At 34.3% G+C, this 19045-nt stretch overlaps 2 protein-coding genes across 4 annotated transcripts in view; one reads left to right on the forward strand and one right to left on the reverse strand.

The window, feature by feature from the left end:
- The window catches only part of MNS1 (meiosis specific nuclear structural 1), a 31069-nt gene extending 16958 nt beyond the window's left edge, over window positions 1-14111 (forward strand). The window contains exons 5-10 of the mRNA XM_069492022.1: window positions 1773-2002; window positions 2612-2828; window positions 2927-3034; window positions 7695-7952; window positions 12388-12513; window positions 14019-14111. Of these exons, the coding sequence (XP_069348123.1) occupies window positions 1773-2002; window positions 2612-2828; window positions 2927-3034; window positions 7695-7952; window positions 12388-12513; window positions 14019-14111 (1032 nt within the window). The remainder of the gene's footprint in view (window positions 1-1772; window positions 2003-2611; window positions 2829-2926; window positions 3035-7694; window positions 7953-12387; window positions 12514-14018) is intronic.
- TEX9 (testis expressed 9) overlaps window positions 239-19045 on the reverse strand; it is a 161824-nt gene continuing 143017 nt past the window's right edge. For 2 of the 3 annotated variants that reach the window (XM_069459525.1, XM_069459533.1), the window contains exons 11-13: window positions 15357-15491; window positions 14822-14928; window positions 239-461 (exon numbers count right to left, since the gene is read on the reverse strand). In XM_069459525.1, coding sequence (XP_069315626.1) covers window positions 14851-14928; window positions 15357-15491 — 213 coding nt within the window. In that variant the 3' untranslated portion in view covers window positions 239-461; window positions 14822-14850. Of the gene's footprint in view, window positions 462-14821; window positions 14929-15356; window positions 15492-19045 lie in introns of those variants that run through there. The other variant, XM_069459542.1, reaches the window with a different exon arrangement.

Below are 19045 nucleotides of genomic sequence, written 5' to 3' on the forward strand. Positions count from 1 at the left end.
CAGTGCAATGCATTATGGGCATCAATTAGGAATAGATGCCGGCCATAAATGACACATTGTGTGTGTGTTGTGTTTGTGTACATTTGTGTTAGTATAGAAAATACCTGAAGAGTTATGCAGCATGCTGTTAGCAGTGATAACCTTAGGTGTGGCGGGTAGCAGGAGAAGGTGGGGAGACTTTATTTCTTAAGCCATATAGTTCTATCCTTTAAAGATAAAGTAAAACACAAACAAGGTACTATTTGTCCAGTAGTTTGCAGTTTTAATTATCCTGATGATTGAGGTTATGCAAGGCAGTTGTAGATGTTTTAATCTGACTCCTAAAAGAATTGCTGTTATTTTCTAAATAAAAATTGGTCCACAAAATTAAAGCCAAGTATTCCTAGAACCTATTAGGTGTCAGGATATGTATTAATGGAAGCTAGTTTTGGTTCTATCTCTCTAAGCTTTCGTTTTCTTATCTGTAAAATGAGAATATTATATTTCTATAAGTGGGTGATAATATACATATAAATATTTTTGTTATCTCATAATTTTTATAAAGAACCTAGTACATGTGCAAAGAAAAGATAAGCAGAGAAAAATTTTGGTCAATTCATATTAGCAGGATATACTTTAAAGGCATCAGTTACATCAGGAGTGACATTTAGCCTTCATATTTTAATCTGTTCTTTCTTTACGTTTGATGCTGCTAACCATTCTGTCATTTGGGATGTGATCATAAAGGTAAAACGGTAATTTTAAAAATTACCCTAATATATTTAAAATTTATTTTGTTAAACGATTTGAAAATGCTCAAAAGAAAGATTGTATCTAACTCAGTGAGAATGGTCTCGAGTGAGGGAATTAAAAACTGCAGAAAATAGGCACTGTAACATATGACTCTTTTTAAGTTAAAGTGATTACAAAGGACTTTTTTTTTTTTTTTTTTGAGACAGAGTCTCTCTCTATTGCCCAGGCTAGAGTGAGTGCCGTGGCGTCAGCCTAGCTCACAGCAACCTCAAACTCCTGAGCTCAAGGGATCCTCCTGTCTCAGCCTCCCGAGTAGCTGGGACTACAGGCATGCACCACCATGCCCGGCTAATTTTTTCTATATATATTTTTAGCTGTCCATATAATTTCTTTCTATTTTTAGTAGAGACGGAGTCTCGCTCTTGCTCAGGCTGGTCTCGAACTTCTGAGCTCAAACGATCCGCCCACCTCGGCCTCCCAGAGTGCTAGGATTACAGGCGTGAGCCACCACGCCAGGCCCACAAAGGACCTTTAATAAATGAGAAAAGGGAAACTTCAAGGGCCAATGGAAGGAAAGAAAATTTAGGCTAGGAGAAACTTAAGAATTGCAGACCTGTAAGAAAGAGGTAGTACCATCTTTACTCTAAATAGCAGCTAATGAACAGTGAAGCTAGAAACTATGAAAATTGCCTGGATCAACTTATAAATAAATATGAAAAAGATGACTACTTCGGCAGTTAAAATTATTAATAAAATACTTATAATTTTATTTACCAGTTTTCAAAGGTGGATTTATTAATAATCCTTATCAGATATGCCTGAGAGAGAGTTCCTAAAAGGAATAGGAATGCTTCTTTAGGGTCTGACCCATCATTCAAACTCTTCATGTAACAATGACTTACTTTTGCCTTTTACCTAAACCAATGAAATACCTATTTTATGTAACAGGCTTTAAAATATTCAGTTACATCAGTTTAGAATATCCTATCATATTATGCTCAGATTTGAACATGGAAAGATGAATTTTGTTTTAATAACAGAAACGTGATGCTGAAATAGCCAGAACCATGATGGAAGAACATGAAAGAGTAATAAAGGAAGAGAATGCTGCAGAAGACAAACGAAACAAAGTAAAAGCACAATATTATCTTGACTTGGAGAAACAACTTGAAGAACAAGAAAAAAAAAAGCAGGAAGCTTATGAGCAATTGCTGAAAGAAAAATTCATGATTGATGAAATTGTTAGGAAAATCTATGAAGAAGATCAATTGTAAGTTTATCCCAACTTTCTTACATGCCCAAACATTTACTTTAGATTTATCATCTAAAGTTGTGAGAAGGTAAAACACCTGGAACTGTGCCTAATACATAATAAATGCTCAATAAATGTTAGCTGTGATCACATAAATCGAGATCAACTCTTCATCTTGTTAGCATGATAATAAATGAATTATCTGACAATAAATGTTTATTGACTGAAGGATGTAAACCTTTGTCTTAAATATGCTTATATTATAGGTCAGAGGAAATGTTTTCTGATGAATTTCCCTGGTAGACAGCTAAAGTGTAGAGTGCTGCAAGGCTTATGTTAACAGATTGTAGCCTTTCTGTAGCATTTCAGTGAGATGCATAAAACTTCATTAAGAAGTTAGAGGAGAGGCATAGTAGTATTTTACTCACAGAAAATGCATACTTGGCATTATATTTAGTGGCACATAATAGGCATTCAAAATGTTTGTTGTATAAGTGAATGAAGAAACTTTAAATAGGAAAGGTGTTTTTCCCTACATTATTATTAACAAAAGTCAGTTACTTTTTTTTTGGGATGTTTTATTGTTATTTCTATTACTATAAAACTGTACCTACTATTGCTTTTTAGGGAAAGACAACAAAAGTTAGAAAAAATGGTTGCAATTCGAAGGTATATAGAAGAGTTTCAGAAAGAGCAGGCTCTCTGGAGAAAAAAGAAACGTGAGGAGATGGAAGAAGAAAACAGAAAAATCATAGAGTTTGCCAACTTTCAACAGCAAAGAGAAGAAGATCGGATGGCAAAAGTTCAAGAAAATGAGGAAAAAAGGCTGCAGCTTCAGAACTCGGTATTAAAAAACCACTTCTTTGACACTGTTGAAATTCTGAAATATTAGTTATGGAATTTGAGTCATATTAATATTTGTGTTTTTAAAAAATTTAATAGCTGACTCAGAAATTGGAAGAAATGCTGCGGCAACGTGAAGATTTGGAACAAGTGCGACAAGAATTATACCAGGAAGAACAAGCTGAAATGTATAGAAGGAAAATAAAAGTAAGTTTCAGAAGCTGAAAGAATGATTAACATAGAGAATATAATTTTGAGACAAAGCGGTAGAAAGATGGTAGATGTAAATCTAACCATACTGATAATTACATTAAATAGTAATTACATACTGTAGTAATGACGCTACAGTTAAACAGAATTTTCAAGCTGGATAAAAAGTTAGACCCAGGAAGCAATTCATGAACTGCATCATAACAAGCAATGATACAATTATGTTGTCTATAATAAATATAATTTAAATATGAAGACATGTAGTTTAAAAGCAAAAGGGTAGACAAAGACATATAACCATGCAGACACTAATCAAAAGCAAGTTGGAGTGGCTTTGTCAATATGAGACAAAGTCAATTTCAGGACGAGGAATTTGTGATAATAATAGGGTAAAATCATCTAGAGGATGCAATAGTCCCGAAGGTGTATGAGCCTAAATAACAAAGTTTCACAATACATGAAGCAAAACTGACAAAACTGAAAGGAGAAATAGACAAATCCACAATCAGAGTTCAAGATTTCAATACTCCATTCTGATTAACAATATAGACTAAGTAGTCAGAACCACAGGATATAGTGTTGAACAACATCAATGAGAATACTCCACCCAAGAACAGCAGAATACAAATTCCATTCAAGTAGACATGGAATAGTCACTAAGATTGATCATATTCTAGGACATAAAGTAAGTCTCAGTAAATTTACAGGATTTTAAATTATACCAAATATATTTTCTGACTGCAGTGGAATTAAATTAGAAATCAGTTATGAAAATATACCTGCAAAATCCTTAAATATATTGTAACTTTTACAGTCTACTTCTAAATAAGTAATGACCAAAGGAAGAAATCATAATGGATATTAGAAAAATGTTTCCAAATGATAATTTTAAAACAAACAGCATACCAAAATATATGGGATGTAGTTTAAGTAGCGCTTAAAGGAAAGTTTGTATCTTTAAATATGTATATTAGAAAAGAAGAATGATTAAAAATTGATCTTATGTCTGTGCAAAAACTTGTACATCCACGGCATTATTCATAATAGCCAAAAGGTGGAAATAACCCAAATGTCTGTTGGTTGATGAATGGATCAACAAAATACCCTATATATCCATGTAATAGAGTTATGCAACCATAAAAAGAATGACGTGGTCACACTAAAACATGGATGAACCTTTCATTGTATCTCAGTTAAAAATAAAATGCCTCAAGAATGTTATTTAAATGGTATCAGATAATGTGTAACCTTTTGGAATTGACTTTTTTTACTCAGTATAATTCCCTGGAAGTGCATCCAAATTGCTTGTATCAGTACTTTGTTCCTTTTTATTGCTGAATAGCAGTCCATTGGTATGTATGTACTGGTTTATTTGACCATTCACCTATTAAAGGACATTTGGAGTGTTTCCAATTTGGGGCTCTTATGAGTAAATCTGATGTAAACATTCATTCAGGTATAGGTTTTTATATAAACATAAATTTTCATTTCCCTGGGATAAATGCTCAAGAGTTCATTAGCTGGATTTTGTGGTAATTGCATGTTAGCTTTTTAACAAACTGGCAAACTGTTTTCCAGAATGGCTGTACCATACCATTCCTATCAGGAATGTCTGAGTGATGCCGTTTCTCTGTATTCTCACCAGCATTTGGTGTTGCCACAATTTTTTATATTAGCCATTTTTAATACCCGTGTAGTGATATCAGATTGTAGTTTTATTTTGCATTCCCCTGATGGCTGCTGATGCTAAACATCTTTTTGTGTGCTTATTTGTCATCCTCTTTGTTATAATATCCTCTTTGGTGAAATATTTAAATATTTCATGTTCTTTGCTAATTTCCTAATTGGGTTGTTTGTTCATTTATTTTTGAGTTTTGAGAGTTCTTTATATATTCTAGATACTAGTCCTTTGTCAGGTGAGTGGTTTGCAAATATTTTCTCCTTGTCTGTAGCTTTGACTTTTCCACCTCTTAACATGGTCTGTCTTAGAGCAAATGTTTTCAATTTCTTTGAGGTTCAGTTTGTCAATTTTTCCTTTTATGGATCATGCTTTTGGTGTCAACTCTAGGAATTCTTTGCATAGATCTTGAAGAATTTCTCTCTTTTTTTTCCCTAAAAGTTTTTTCTCATACATTTAAGTCTGTGATTCATTTTCAGTTAATATTTTGTACAAGCTATGAGACAGGTCAAAGTATAGTTTTTTAAAATTTCTGTGTATAAAGTATTATGATAAGCTCTGGAGTAATTAAAAACTAAATGAGACGGTATCTCTGCCTTCAGTGAGACTTTTGACTTCTGTATAATACAGTTGTCCCTTGGTGTCTGGGGGGGGGGGGATTTGTTCCAGGACCCCTGTGGATACCAAAACCACGGATGTTCAAGTCCTTCATATACAATGACATAGTATTTGCATATAACCTATGCACATCCTCTCATATACTTTAAATCATCTCTAGATTATTTATAATACCTAACACAATATAAATGTCATGTAAATAGTTGTTATACTATATTGTTTTTTATTTGTATTATTTTTATTATATATGTTTTTATTTTTTAAAAATATCTTTGGTCCACAGTTTGTTGAATCTGCGGATGCAGAACTCACAGACACAGAGAGTCAACAGTACATGGGAAATAAATACAAAATATGTATTATAAGAGCAGTATGTGCCCAGCATCCCAAAGAAAAACAAGATATCTGGGAATTTATTTTCAGTGAGGAGATAAGGCATGTACACATGAAATAAAATTAAGTGATGGAGAAATTAATGCTATTTAATTAAGAGGTCAGAAAGAGGGATGAGTGATTGGGAGAAGACTTTATGGAGGAGGTAGGATTTGAAAGGGGATTCAATTAGGGGTAATGAAGAAGAGGTTAAATATGCAATATAGAATGTAATGAAAACAGTTGATATACCTGATGCTGCAAATTGGCTCACTTAACACCCACTCCTACTACCATCTTTTAAAAAAATTTTCTTACTATATTATAAAAACTATAAAGTTAAAACTATATTTTTCTTTTTGCTAGGGTTCTTCATATAATCTTAGGTTATCTCCAACAGATATTTACCCACCTCCAACGTGTGAAGACGGAAGTGAGCAAAATGAGATAGGTCCTACACATAGAAAGATCAGATCATTTGGGGTAGCTTTGGCAGAGTTATCATCATGGGGTTTGAGCAGTGGGATAGCATCTTGGTTCCCTGGCTCTCCTGCAACTTCCATATGCTACCTAATGGCCTGTAGTAAATCCCTTATCATCCCTGTTATCTGTAAGAACGCTGACCAACAGAGGTGTTAAGGCAAAATTTTGGATGCCTTGAGGATATCAGCCTGCCTGGAGTTTTTGATAAAATTGGACAAGTTAGTCAGGCATGGTGTGTGCATCTATAGTCGTGGCTACTCAGGAGGCTGAGATGAGAGTATTGCTTGAGCCCTTGAGTTCTAGTCAGATGTCTTAGTCCATTTGTGTTGCTATAAAAGAATACATAATTTCCGCGGCTAGGTGATTTAAAAAGAAGAGAGGTATATTTGGTTCACGGTTCTGCAGACTGTGCAAGAAGCGTGGTGTTGGCATTTGCATCTGGTGAGGGCCTCATGCTGCTTCTGCTCATGACGGAAGTTGGAGGGCAGCTGGCTTGTGCAGAGATCAATGGGAAGAGAGGAAGTAGCAGAGAAGAGAGGTGCCAGGCTCTTTTTAACAACCAGTTCTCACAGGAACTAACAGAGTGAGAACTCACTCATTAGTGTGAGGACCACCAAGCCATTCACGAGGGATCTATCCTCATGACCCAAACACTTTCTATTAGGCTCCACCTCCAACATTGGGATCAAATTTCAACATGAGGTTTGGAGGGGACAAACATCTAAACTATTGTAGCACGTCTGGTTAGAGGATGTAAAATTTTCATTAGTCCTAACTGAATATAGTCGATGAAACAAGAAGAGTAAAATGTTATTGGTAGAATCCAGGTATTAAGTATATGATGATCACTGTAAAATTATATTTTTGGTATGTTTGAAATTTTTCATAATAAAATGCTTAGAAAATAAAAGCTTGTAAGAAAGGACTTTAATCGTATCAAGAAAATTTGAATTTCCCTGAAAAAGGTCTGATTGTCATTGCTAGATTATTTTTAAATCTTAGAGAATTTTAGAGAATGGAAGGAATATTAAAAGACTAGAGATGGCTAAATATAGCTCTGATTTCATAAAGGGAGGAAATTGGAAATTGAAAAATACTTAGTGGTTTGGAAAGCTGTTTGAGGCAAGATTCTTGAGTGTTTCATAGTTGGTACAAGTTTCACAGACTTTGGATTAATAAACTCAGGTGTGCAAAAAGTTCTTATATCAGGTCTTTTTTAAAGTAGTTATATGTTAATTCTGACTACAGAAATAAGTTGGCAAATATATACAAATTAAAATTTTTAAATGAGTTATTACTTTGGAAGACAATCCAAAGGTAACAAGTCCTTTATCCAACTAGTTTTAAAAGGATGGGGCAAAGTGTTATCATGAAAAGCCTTAATTTTTCAGTGTGCATGATTTCATGTTGGAATGCTATGCTTAATGAAACTACCCCAGCCTTTCTTTATAAATCCTATGTAAGGAAATGGTTACTGAATTAACTCTTAGCTGTACTGGTGTTTAGGAAGAAGCAGAAGAGAAATTGAGAAAGCGAAAAGAGATGAAGCAAGATTTTGAAGAACAAATGGCCCTGAAGGAATTAGTGCTACAGGCTGCAAAAGAGGAAGAGGAGATCTTTAGAAAAACCATGCTAGCTAAACTTGCTGAGGATGATCGAATAGAATTAATGAATGCTCAGAAACAAAGAATGAAGCAACTGGAACATAGGAAGGCTGTGGAAAAACTTATTGAGGAGCGTCGCAATCAGTTTCTTGCAGACAAAGTAAGAGAAAAGTGGTTTTTTTGGATTTTTTTTGTTGTTATCATTAAACAGCATCTGGCTCATCTATCATCCACTAAACAGTTACTGAAAATCTTTTACATGCCAGACAATGTTAGATAGCTGTTTATTAATCATGATATATAAATTTTCTGGCCAATCATTTGTTAATACATCTAGAGAATATTTATTGGTGCTTTCTGTATGCTAAACACTGGTTGGTATTGAGAACATAAAGGTAAATACATCTAAATCCATGTCATCTATGAATTTATGGTCTTAAGAAAATAATATAAAAAGTAATTGTAAATATGTTATATGCATGTGATAACAGTCATACAGGTATGGACATTTGATATGGCAGAGAGAAGTGATCATGAATGCCCTGATGGTAGTTTGAGAAAGTGGGGTTTTTCCAAGGGAAGCCACTGAAGAATTAGGAAAGCTACATGTTTAAGATCTCCATTTTTGAAAGATGATTCAAGTAACAGCATTGAGGGTAGATGTGAGAGGAAGAAAGACTGGAGGTAGGGAGACCAGTAAGGAAGTTATTACAGTAATCCCAGTGGTATGTGGTGAAACCCATGCAAATGGAGAAGGGATCTGAGAGATGTTAAGGATATAGAATAGATGGGGATTGGTGACCAGTGAGATCTGGAGAGGTGAGAGAAGACTTAAGGCTACTACTAACAAATAATACTATAATTTCCATCTTTACTGAGTGGATGGATGATGTCCTAAAGAGTATATAGGAAGAAAAATAGATTTTGAGAGAATAATTAATTCCATTTTGTCCACATTGATTTTGAGGCCCTGGGGAAGATTTCTAGTTGGAAATGTGGATTTAAGAGTTGGAGTGGGAATGAGGCTTGTGACCTTGGGTACATTGATTTATCTACTTACGTTTCATCCATAATCTGTCTTATTAGATTTTTTAGTTTAAGAACTAAATGAGGTAATAGGTAAATGCTTTAAAAGATAAAGAGCTCTAAATATGAAAAGTATAATTTAGGCATATGATAAATATTTTTAAGTAATAGAAGTGGTAGTAATAACTAATATTTATTGAGCATTTATATATGTCATTGTCATTCACTATTCTGATCTCATTATAAGCAAAGCAATAACTTTTAACTTTCAAACTTTTGAATTAGGTACTATTGCTGTTCCCATTTTAAGGATGTGAAAACTGAGGTGTAGATTATGTATATTGCTCACGGTTTCATAGTAAATAGTGGCAGAGCTGGGATTAATAAATTAATTAATATCATTATGCCAGTCTTTTCCTCAATGGGTGGACAAAAAGAATGCCCAGGATGTTCTTGTAATCAACAGATACTGACCTGCTAGCCATTCTGCTGTGTGTTGGTGAGGAAACCAAAACAAAAGCGCATTCTGGTAGCTTCTGATGTGGTGCAGAAAATAGAGTTATAAGTACCCAAAAGACTGGATTACATATAAAACTCCATGATATACTACGAATACATTTCTTAAATGTATAAACATTTATAGAATTTGTTAGTATGCAATTTGCTAATTGTGCAATACATTTATGGCACAACTATGTGGGTTTACCGGGAAATACATAAGAGAGAATAAAAGGAGAAAGGGGGAGGCTATTCTAAATTGGCAGCACATGGAATGTTACTACATGGAAAAACTGGAATGTTTGGCAAAGGAGTTTAGACATGATATTGTAGGAAATTAAGATGGTATTGAATGTGTGGTCTTGAACAAGAGGAAAAAATACTAACCAAGAGTGAGGTGATGGACTGGAATTGGCTATAAACAGCAATAGGAGAAGAGAGAAAGAGAAAAATGTAAATATTTTTAACGGAAAAATAGATGAGACTTGTATGACTTTTTTAAAACCATATAGAGTAGAGTGGAGGAAGGAGTCAAAATAATGCAAAGGTTTCAAATTTGAGAAACTAAAAGAATACAAGTGCTGTTACATTTCAAGCTAGAGCAAAAAGATAAAAGAACTTTGGTTTTAGGCATGGTGAGTTTGAACTAGAAATGCAAGTTGAAAATATCCTGAAGGCAGCTGAACTGAAGAATGAAGCGTAGGTTAAATTTTCTTAGAAATGCATATCTGAAATTAAGTAGCACAAAGAGTCAGACTAAGATGATTCCTTCAAAGAATATGTTATAATGTGAAACAACCCGACAGCCATTGACTGAGTCTTGGAGAATATTTTTATTTAGGATGTAGAAAGAGGAGGGAAAAACCCAACAAGACCAAGAAATGGTCAAAAAGGTAAGAGAATCTGGGTGGTATAGTCACAGAAAACCAAGAGAGATCAGCTCCATAAAATGTTGGGGTACTTGGGTTCAATTTTTGGTTGTCGTCTATTCTTATCCAACTCATGCCATAATTTTATTGCCATATTTCCAGATGCCTAAAGGACATCATTAGAAATCTTGTGAGTGCCTTAGGATTTAGCTTTCCAAAGGTGAACATAACCAGACAAAGCTTTTTAATTCCTGTAGCCTGAATCTTGGTTAAAGACAATATATTCAGTCACCCAAGCCCATCAACTTGGAATCATTCCTGGATTTTTCCTCTTTCTTATTTAATAATTTTTAGTCAGCCACCAAATCCTATTGATTCCACTTCAGCAATAACTCTTAAATTCAGCTTCTCTTCTTCATAACTTAGTTCAGACATGCAGTAGCATTCCTGTACTCTACCGAATTTGGCTTCTAAATGGTCTTTTGACTTATACCATGATTTTAAAAAATCTCATTATGTCCCCTTCCTACCTAAATCTCAGTGGACTCCTACAGGATAAAATGTTAATTCCTTAGCTTTGACATAAACCAATCATGATCTAACTCTAGCCTTTAAAGGAGATAATTATTTTATAAAGCACTTAGCACTTTGCCTGGCATGTGGTAAATACTTTGTTGAAATCAGTGAAGGTGATCAGCCATATCACACAGAGCACAGTAATCAAGGAGGCACAAAATTTAAGGCTTGCTGTTAACCAGGTTTGTATACTTCTTGCCTATAGAAAGGTAGAACCAGTGACTGACTGTCCTATCTTGTGGCTTACAGAGCTAGTAAGAAAGCCTCTGGAAGGTAAGCAGGGTTGGTCCTGGTTAGTACTTGGATGGGAGAAAGCTCCTGGTAAAAGTAAGCAAGACAACTATAAATGGAAATCAGATAAAGCCACCTCATGTAGATAGTTATACAAATAACTTATGTCTTAATTATTTAAAATTTATAGACCTTGCCAATGTGAAGCTGTGGGCTTAGGTTTAAGTGTAAGATTGGGTAACACTTTTGTTCTAGCCCAAAAGCAAGGACAGATCTTCATGGTGATGGAACTCATATTATTCTGCCTACCTTTTCAAAAATCATATGGTCAGACAAAATCTGAAGCTCTCTAGGAGATAGTTTCTTACCACCAGAGCTATTCATACTTTGTCCTAAATGGATAAATAGGTTTAACAATTTACTCTAATTTACTATAAATTTTTTAGGAGAAAGATTTAATGTGGCCTACCAGATCTTAAGAAGGGAAATCCTGTATTATGTCCCAATTAAAGACTCTACATCATTGAACAAAAATCTAACAAGTGTGCTTTCCCTGTGACATTATAAAGCTTTCTTGCATTTCTCCTTTATAAGGAATGGATCAATTAGGAATAGGTTTGGCTGTACTTACAGAGTCTCAACAATGGTGTAATAGATAGTTTACTGTTCTCTTACATAGAAGTCTACAGATAGGTAGTCCAGGGCAGGAATGGAGGCCCTGTTCTATAGTCTTCAGGAACTCGGGCTCCTCCTAGCTTTTCATTATGGCCTATCGATAGCCTATAGCCCTCTCTTCATTGTCTTTGTTGGATCTTTAGCCTTTATATCCATGTTTCAAGCAGCAGAGAGAAGTGAAGAAGGGATAAAGGGTGTACATAGATTGCTTCCTGGAAGCTGCCATGATGACACTTTTTCTCTAAGAACTCTTGCTGCTACTCTTGTGCTTCATCCAGTCTTTATATGTATATGAAAATATTTATCCTTTAGATACATATCCCTATCCTGTTTTACGATAATAATTTTTTTGTCTTACCTGTAAACTCTTCAGCATCTGGTATATGGAAAGCATTCAATAAATATTTGTTGAACTTACTAGTCACTCCTTTGAATATTTCTTCCCTTGGTAATGAAGACATTTTCCTGAAAATATATACTTGCCTCCCTAAAATCCCAGGCAATACTATTATTCTTGTAATTTTAAAGGAATAATGATGGTAAAAAATATAGGTGTATATACATATAAAATACAGTAATATATAAAAGACATATACTATCTTTTGAACTTAAGTGTCATAAATAGTTCATCAGTTTTATTTAATTGATTGCATGAATAGTTTTATTTGGAAGCTTGTTAAAAGGTATTTTGTGGTGATCAAATTTCATTTACACTTCTAGCAACGTGAATTGGAAGAATGGCAGTTGCAGCAAAAAAGACAGGGATGTATTAATGCAATTATTGAAGAAGAAAGGCTAAAACTTCTCAAAGAGCATGCTGCAAAATTACTAGGATATCTCCCTAAGGTAAGTGGGATTTATCTCAAGGCATAATCTTCTTGATCTAGTAGTGAAAAAAGCATGGTATTTGAAATTCAGAGGGCCTAGGTTTTGCTCATTTCTTGCTCTGTTATGAAGCAGCACTGGGCTCTTGGCCAGGGATTCAACCTTGCTGGGCCCATTTAAAAATCTCTAAAATGAGAGTTGGTCTTGGCACATTATTATAGAGGTATGAGCTTGATTTTCTGAATTTATATTTTAGAGGTTCTTTTCTCCTCTTTCAGTGTAGGAAGTCTAAAACTTCCCAAGAGCAGCTGTAATATTAATACTTGATATAGAAAAGACAAGAATATACATGGAAACATTAATGGGCACATGCTTCAATTGCGTCTGAGACAGATCTCTCTATAGTAGGAGGCTATAATTAGGCTCTAGGTAAACTTGATTTTTTTAAATTCCAGAAGATAGAGAATTTTCTTGTGTATGAGACTATAAATAATTGAGTTTCATAGGCTGCACAGACATCTAGACTTATATAGATAAAAGCACCATCCTTCAAATATAGGAATCATGCCATTAGATTATTTTATTAATTTGGTATGAGTGCATATTTTGTATTCAGTCTGGTGCTAAGGAAGAAGATACATATGACTAATAACTGCCCAGCCACAGGATCTTATAGTCTAATTGGTTAAACAAAATTAATGAATATAAAATGATGTATTAATGATTAACTCCATATGTAAATGATAAATTTCATAAAATATTATAAATTCTAGGAGATTCTTTAGGATTTGATATTTTTGTAGGGGAAATGATTGTGGAGGCAGGAGGAACACTTAATAAACCTGATATTAAAAAATGACCTTTATCCTTTAGATCCTAAATGGCCCCAAATGACCCAAACTGTCCTTTAAATCCTTTAGATTGCAAGTAAATGTTTAATTTTATTTTAAAAAGCCTTTTGCTGTAGACTATAGGAGAAAATAAAAACAAATAGAACAGTGAAGAATTGCAAAGGGCTTAACTCCAAACCTGGATTCTTTCCTGGAAAATTCAGTGTTTTCTGATTGATTATCCATAGAACTGGGGCATGAAAAAACCAATTCCATGTGTGAAGTCTCTTCACCCCCCCCTTGCCTCCTTCATATAATATTACAGAGCTGTTTTAAGACAAGGTAGGGTATAATCCACATTAAATTCCTTGCTATCCAGGCATTCCAAGCAGTAGTACTTATAATAGTACATTACTACTTGTAGCAGTAAAATAGAGGAGCCCAGCTTCCTACAAGTTTCTACACTGAAGCTGATAAATTAGGAAATTGGGTCACTCTAAGAATATTTACTTTATATATCAATTTAAAATTTTTAGAAAATACTGATTTTTTTTAATTTAAAACTTTCATAAATCTATTCAATAGATTTTGTTTTCTTGGAGATAACTTTACTAACCTGATGTCGTTGTCAGTCTTAAAGCATTTAGTGAAATATTCTGGCATTCAAAAGTAACCAACAAAATATTTTCATTGTAGGGAATATTTAAAAAAGAGGATGATATTGATATGCTTGGTGAAGAGTTCAAGAAAGCGTATCAGAAAAGGAGTGAAATTTGTGAAGAGAAGTGATACCAAGCAAGAATGGGTAAAATCGGGATCTTTTGTATATTACCACTAGGTGTCAGCATAACTTTTGTTTAACAATTCAGTGACAGTAGGATTTCATTGTCTAAAACATTACTGAATTTCATAATTTTAGTCAAACTTATTTTTGTACTAATTTGAAAATCTGAATTCTGTAACACCACCTTATTACCATACTCCATATATATAAATATATTATAGGCCAAACCCAGGAGGCTAACTTCTGCATACCACTCCTGCTGTTCATCCTCAAGACAGTATACACTTCTAGCCCAAAGCGAACTGCCCTCTATGTCTAGGAACTTTACTTCCTGGATTGGCCAAGGAAATAAATATCTAGAATTCAGTTGTAAAGTAGCCTGTTTCTATCTACTGTAATATAAAGAGTGTGAAGAATTTCAAAGTGCTTTATTACCTAAATTGTCACATTAAGAACTTAAAAACAGATTTTCTCCAGAACATAAAATATTTAAGTGTAGTTGTAAAAACTCAAAAGAAAGGGCAAGTATTATCATAAGAAAGATACCAGCATCAAACGTTAAATTCTTGTTGCTTTTACAAAATGTCTCCTTTTTCTAATAATTACATATCAGAGGAATTTTGATTTCATAATCAAATATCTTCATTACTTATGACAAGTAAAAATAATTCAAACGATTACAACTTAAGTCAAATAAAATGGATATCCATCACACAGTCATAGAGACTAATTGAAGTAGATCATTTATGAATTTTCCCATTCAAGTGCCTTCATAAATTCCTCTTCAGTGAAAGATAGCATCTTGGCAGCTTCAATATGCATCTGTTTTTTTTTTTAAAAAAAAAAAAATCAATAGTCTGATTAAGACTTGGATACAAAATAACAGGAAATGTAAGTTCTGTTATACCCATGTTTAGAGTAAGAAACAAGAGTCGTTTGTGGTATCAATGTTCACTCTAAAGTTTAACGAGGTAAACAATCCTCTAAGATAATAGACATACATGTATGTATACAGTGCTTTCTGTAGTTGCAAAGTACCCATACTGTATTTCATAGTCCTATTTTCCACATAAATTTACTGAGGTGAAAATATCTACTTCCTTAGATAACACATTATCTATGTTACATTTCATATGTATGATGCATTTTATATAAAGTTTTGTGCCTAAGGATGTCAAAATAAAAATTAAACATACCTAAAATAAAAATACTATATATCTCTGATTTAATTTTTTAAAGGGTAGACTCACCTTCTGCTTTTTTAAAACATCAATTAATTTTAATTGTTTCTTAAATCCTATCATTAATTCTCCTTTTTGTTTTTCTAGCTTCTTGTTTTCTGATTTTAACACTTCAATTTTCTTGTGTTCTTCATTTGCTATATCCTATAAAAGGAAAAAAATTCCATATATTCTTTAATATGCAGTCTTTTAATGGAAAGAATTATAAAAAGTACTATTTTTTAAACTGAAATTTAAAATTTTTTGTAGATAAAAATTACTTTGCATTACTGAATTGCTCAGGTCTCCCTCATTTAACGAATTGTTTAAAAAGTGACTTATAATTCCAGTAATTGCAAAGTAGCTTGTATTGGACCAATTTTCTGATACTAACAAATATAAACCCTGGACATAATTTTAAAAATGTATTTGAAGGCATAAAGGAACTGAAAGTGATATGATCCTTGAAAGAACAGAGGCATACTGGTTGAGATCCACATTCACCTAGCTTCTCCTGAGAGCACTTTCTAGTTCATGGGATTACAGGGAATACAACTTAAGCAAATAGTAGTAGTCTTACTGAGCTGAGGAGTGAGAAAGCAGGGCTGCCAGGGTGGTACAAATTTCCAGGTAGGATATCTTAGAAAAAGGGAGCCCTCAAAACATGCATACATATTTCCCTCAAATCCTTGGCAGACACTTAAGTATCATTTACACAGTGAGACTCCTAGGAACCTGTGAAAGGGAACGGCTATGGTCCAAATTGCTGAACAGAAAATTCATCCACGTGCCATGACAAGGGAGACCAAGTTTGTAATCTTGGTTAAAGGTTCCTAGATAAGCTCTGCAGCAATTTGGACAATCCAGAAACTTTAAGACAGGTCAGTAGCTTGAAATGTTAAGGGAAGTCTTTCATAAAGAAAATGATTCCAGAAAGCAAGCTGAATCTGTGTAGACACAAATATAGAATTCTTTTTTTAAAATATCTTTGAAAGAGGCAGTAATGTCAGTAAGATGAGTGATTACGAAGCTCCAGGCCCTTGATCCCTTACTAAAATATCATATTGTACAATACATAGACCAACGTAGCTTTGTGAGAACTCTAGAAACCACATAGGCAGCAGAAGCAACTAAGGGAACACCTAAGAAAAAAAACACTCAAAATGGTAGGAAATGCCATGGTGTTTTTGCTTGCCCTTTCTCTACATCCTTCCTTGCTGGCACAGGATGGTCAGGATGAATCCACTAGCCACACAGTTCCCAGCTCCTCCCTTGCAATGGAAGGAGAAGAGTGGAACTTGCTTTCAAACATTCTGGCTTTTCTGGGGCCTTCCTCAGAGACTGGTATCTGTTTTGCCTGACTCAGCGCACTGATGGGAACAGTGGGATCATTGGGATATCAGGTTGGGATACTGATGCATGTGAGAGGTGCAAGAAGTCTGTAGAACTGCAGGAACCAGGTGACGAGATTATTCAGTAGAGGAATATAATACAGCATCTAAAGCTCTAAGATGCAGGGGTGAGACTTTTAGAGAAATTAGGACATTTAAAAGCAGCCATGTGTACAGAAAACTGAGATTAAAGCACACACACACAGGCCCAGGGGAGAGACATCCCCAGAAAAAGTTTCAGAAGATCCTGAGCCCTTACGCCATCCTGATTAGTAAAGGTCTTCCCCTGTGCACAGACACAAGACTGGGAGAAGTGGCTTTTTCAAATGCCCATTTTCAACATAACATCACAAAATATACAAAGCAACAAGGAAATGTGGACCAAAGGACCAAAACAAATCTCCAAAAACTGACCCCTAAGCAACAAAGGCCCCTTATTTATTTGACAAGGACTTTAAAACAGTTGTCTTAAATATGCTTCATGAGCTGAAGGAGACTACTGACAACTAAATGAAATTAGGAAAACTATATATGAATAAAATGAGAATACCAAAAAGGAAATTATTTAAAAAGATTCTAAAGCTGAAAATATAATAACTGAAGTGAAAAATTCACTTGAAGTGTTCAACGGCAGACTGAAGTAGAAGGAAGAATCAGTGAACTTGCAGACGGGTCATCTGAAATAATCATGTCAGAGGATCAAAAAGAAAAGTGAATAGAGGCTAATGAACTTATAGGATACAATCAAGTGAACCAATATGTACAATATTGTAATCTTAGAAGAAACAATGGGGCAAGAGGTGTATCTGAAGAAATGATAGCTGAAAACTTACCAAATTTAAGTAAAGAAATAGATATACAAATAGAAAAAGCTCCATGAACTCCAAGTAAGATAAACCAAATGAGACCCATAGCAAGACACAGAATCAAAAGTCAAACACAAAGAGAAAATCTAGGTAGCAACAAGAGAAAATGACCTGTCACATGCGAGGGAGCATCTGTAAGATTATCAATGGATTTCTTAATGGAAACCTTGCAGGCCAGAAGGCAATAAGATGATATATTTACAGTGAAAGAAAAAAAAAAAAAAACCCAGTAAGAATAATATATTCAGCAAAACTGTCCTTCAAAAATGAAGAAAAAATTAAGATATTCCCAGGTAAAAGCCAAGAGAGTTCTTTACCACTGTATATACCTGCCCTAGAAAATGCTAAAGAGAGAATCCTTCAAGTTGGAACAGAAGGATACTAGATAATAACCGAAAGCCATATGGAAATATGAAGTCCTCCAGTAAATGTAAATATATGCCAAATATAAAGGCCTGTATTATTGTAATTTAGGTTCATAACTCCACTTTTAATTTTAATAGGATTTAAAGCAGGGGTCCCCAACCTATGGTGAACTGTATAATTATTTCATTATATATTACAAGGTAATAATAATAGAAATAAATGTCACAATAAATGTAATGTGCTTGAATCATCCTGAAACAATCTTCCCCATACCGCCTGGTCTGTGGAAAAACTGTCTTCCATGAAAACAGTCCCTGGTGCCAAAATGTTGGGGACTGCTGATTTATAGGACAAGAGCATAAATTACTATAAATCTATGTTAATGGGTACATAATATTTAATATATAGTTTGTGACACCAATAACACAAAGCAGGGGGAGCTATAAAGGAGTAGAGTCCTTACACATGACTGGAGGTGCTATCAGTTTAAAATAGATTGCTATCACTTTAGAATGTTTTATGTTATCTCCATGGTAACCACAAAGAAAATATCTATAGAAAGTACACAAAAAGAAATGAAAAGGGAACAAAAATGTATCCTTATAAGAAATCAACTAAACATAAAGGCAGGCAGTAAGAGAAGAAATGAGAGGAGAAAAACTTTAAGACATACAAAAAACAATGAACAAAATGGCAAATGAAGGTCCTTCTCAATATATAAATGGACTAAAGTTCCCAATCAAAATACATAGATTAGAAGAATGATCAAAAAACTAACAGGGAGGAAAGAAAGTGGCAGATTAGCAGTGACCTCCTCTGCTCCCAGAGTAGGAGGTGAAGAACTCAGATGGTTACACATGAGTGGATCGCTCCCCTCCAAAAACAGCATTGTGAATCTGCAGAGAACGTGCGGGACAAGCAGCATTGGGGGAAAAAGAGCGACTGGGAGAAACAATCACAAAGTCTGGAGAATATGAGATATCCACCAAATAGAAGAAGCATACAGAACTCGTGGGAGACTCAATGTGAAAAGGCAATCACCACGTCACGTAGTTATTAGACTGGCCAAAGTAAACACGAAAGAAGCAATCTTTCG

Source organism: Eulemur rufifrons, chromosome 2, assembly GCF_041146395.1.
Source record: "Eulemur rufifrons isolate Redbay chromosome 2, OSU_ERuf_1, whole genome shotgun sequence".
Classification (NCBI taxonomy): domain Eukaryota; kingdom Metazoa; phylum Chordata; class Mammalia; order Primates; family Lemuridae; genus Eulemur; species Eulemur rufifrons.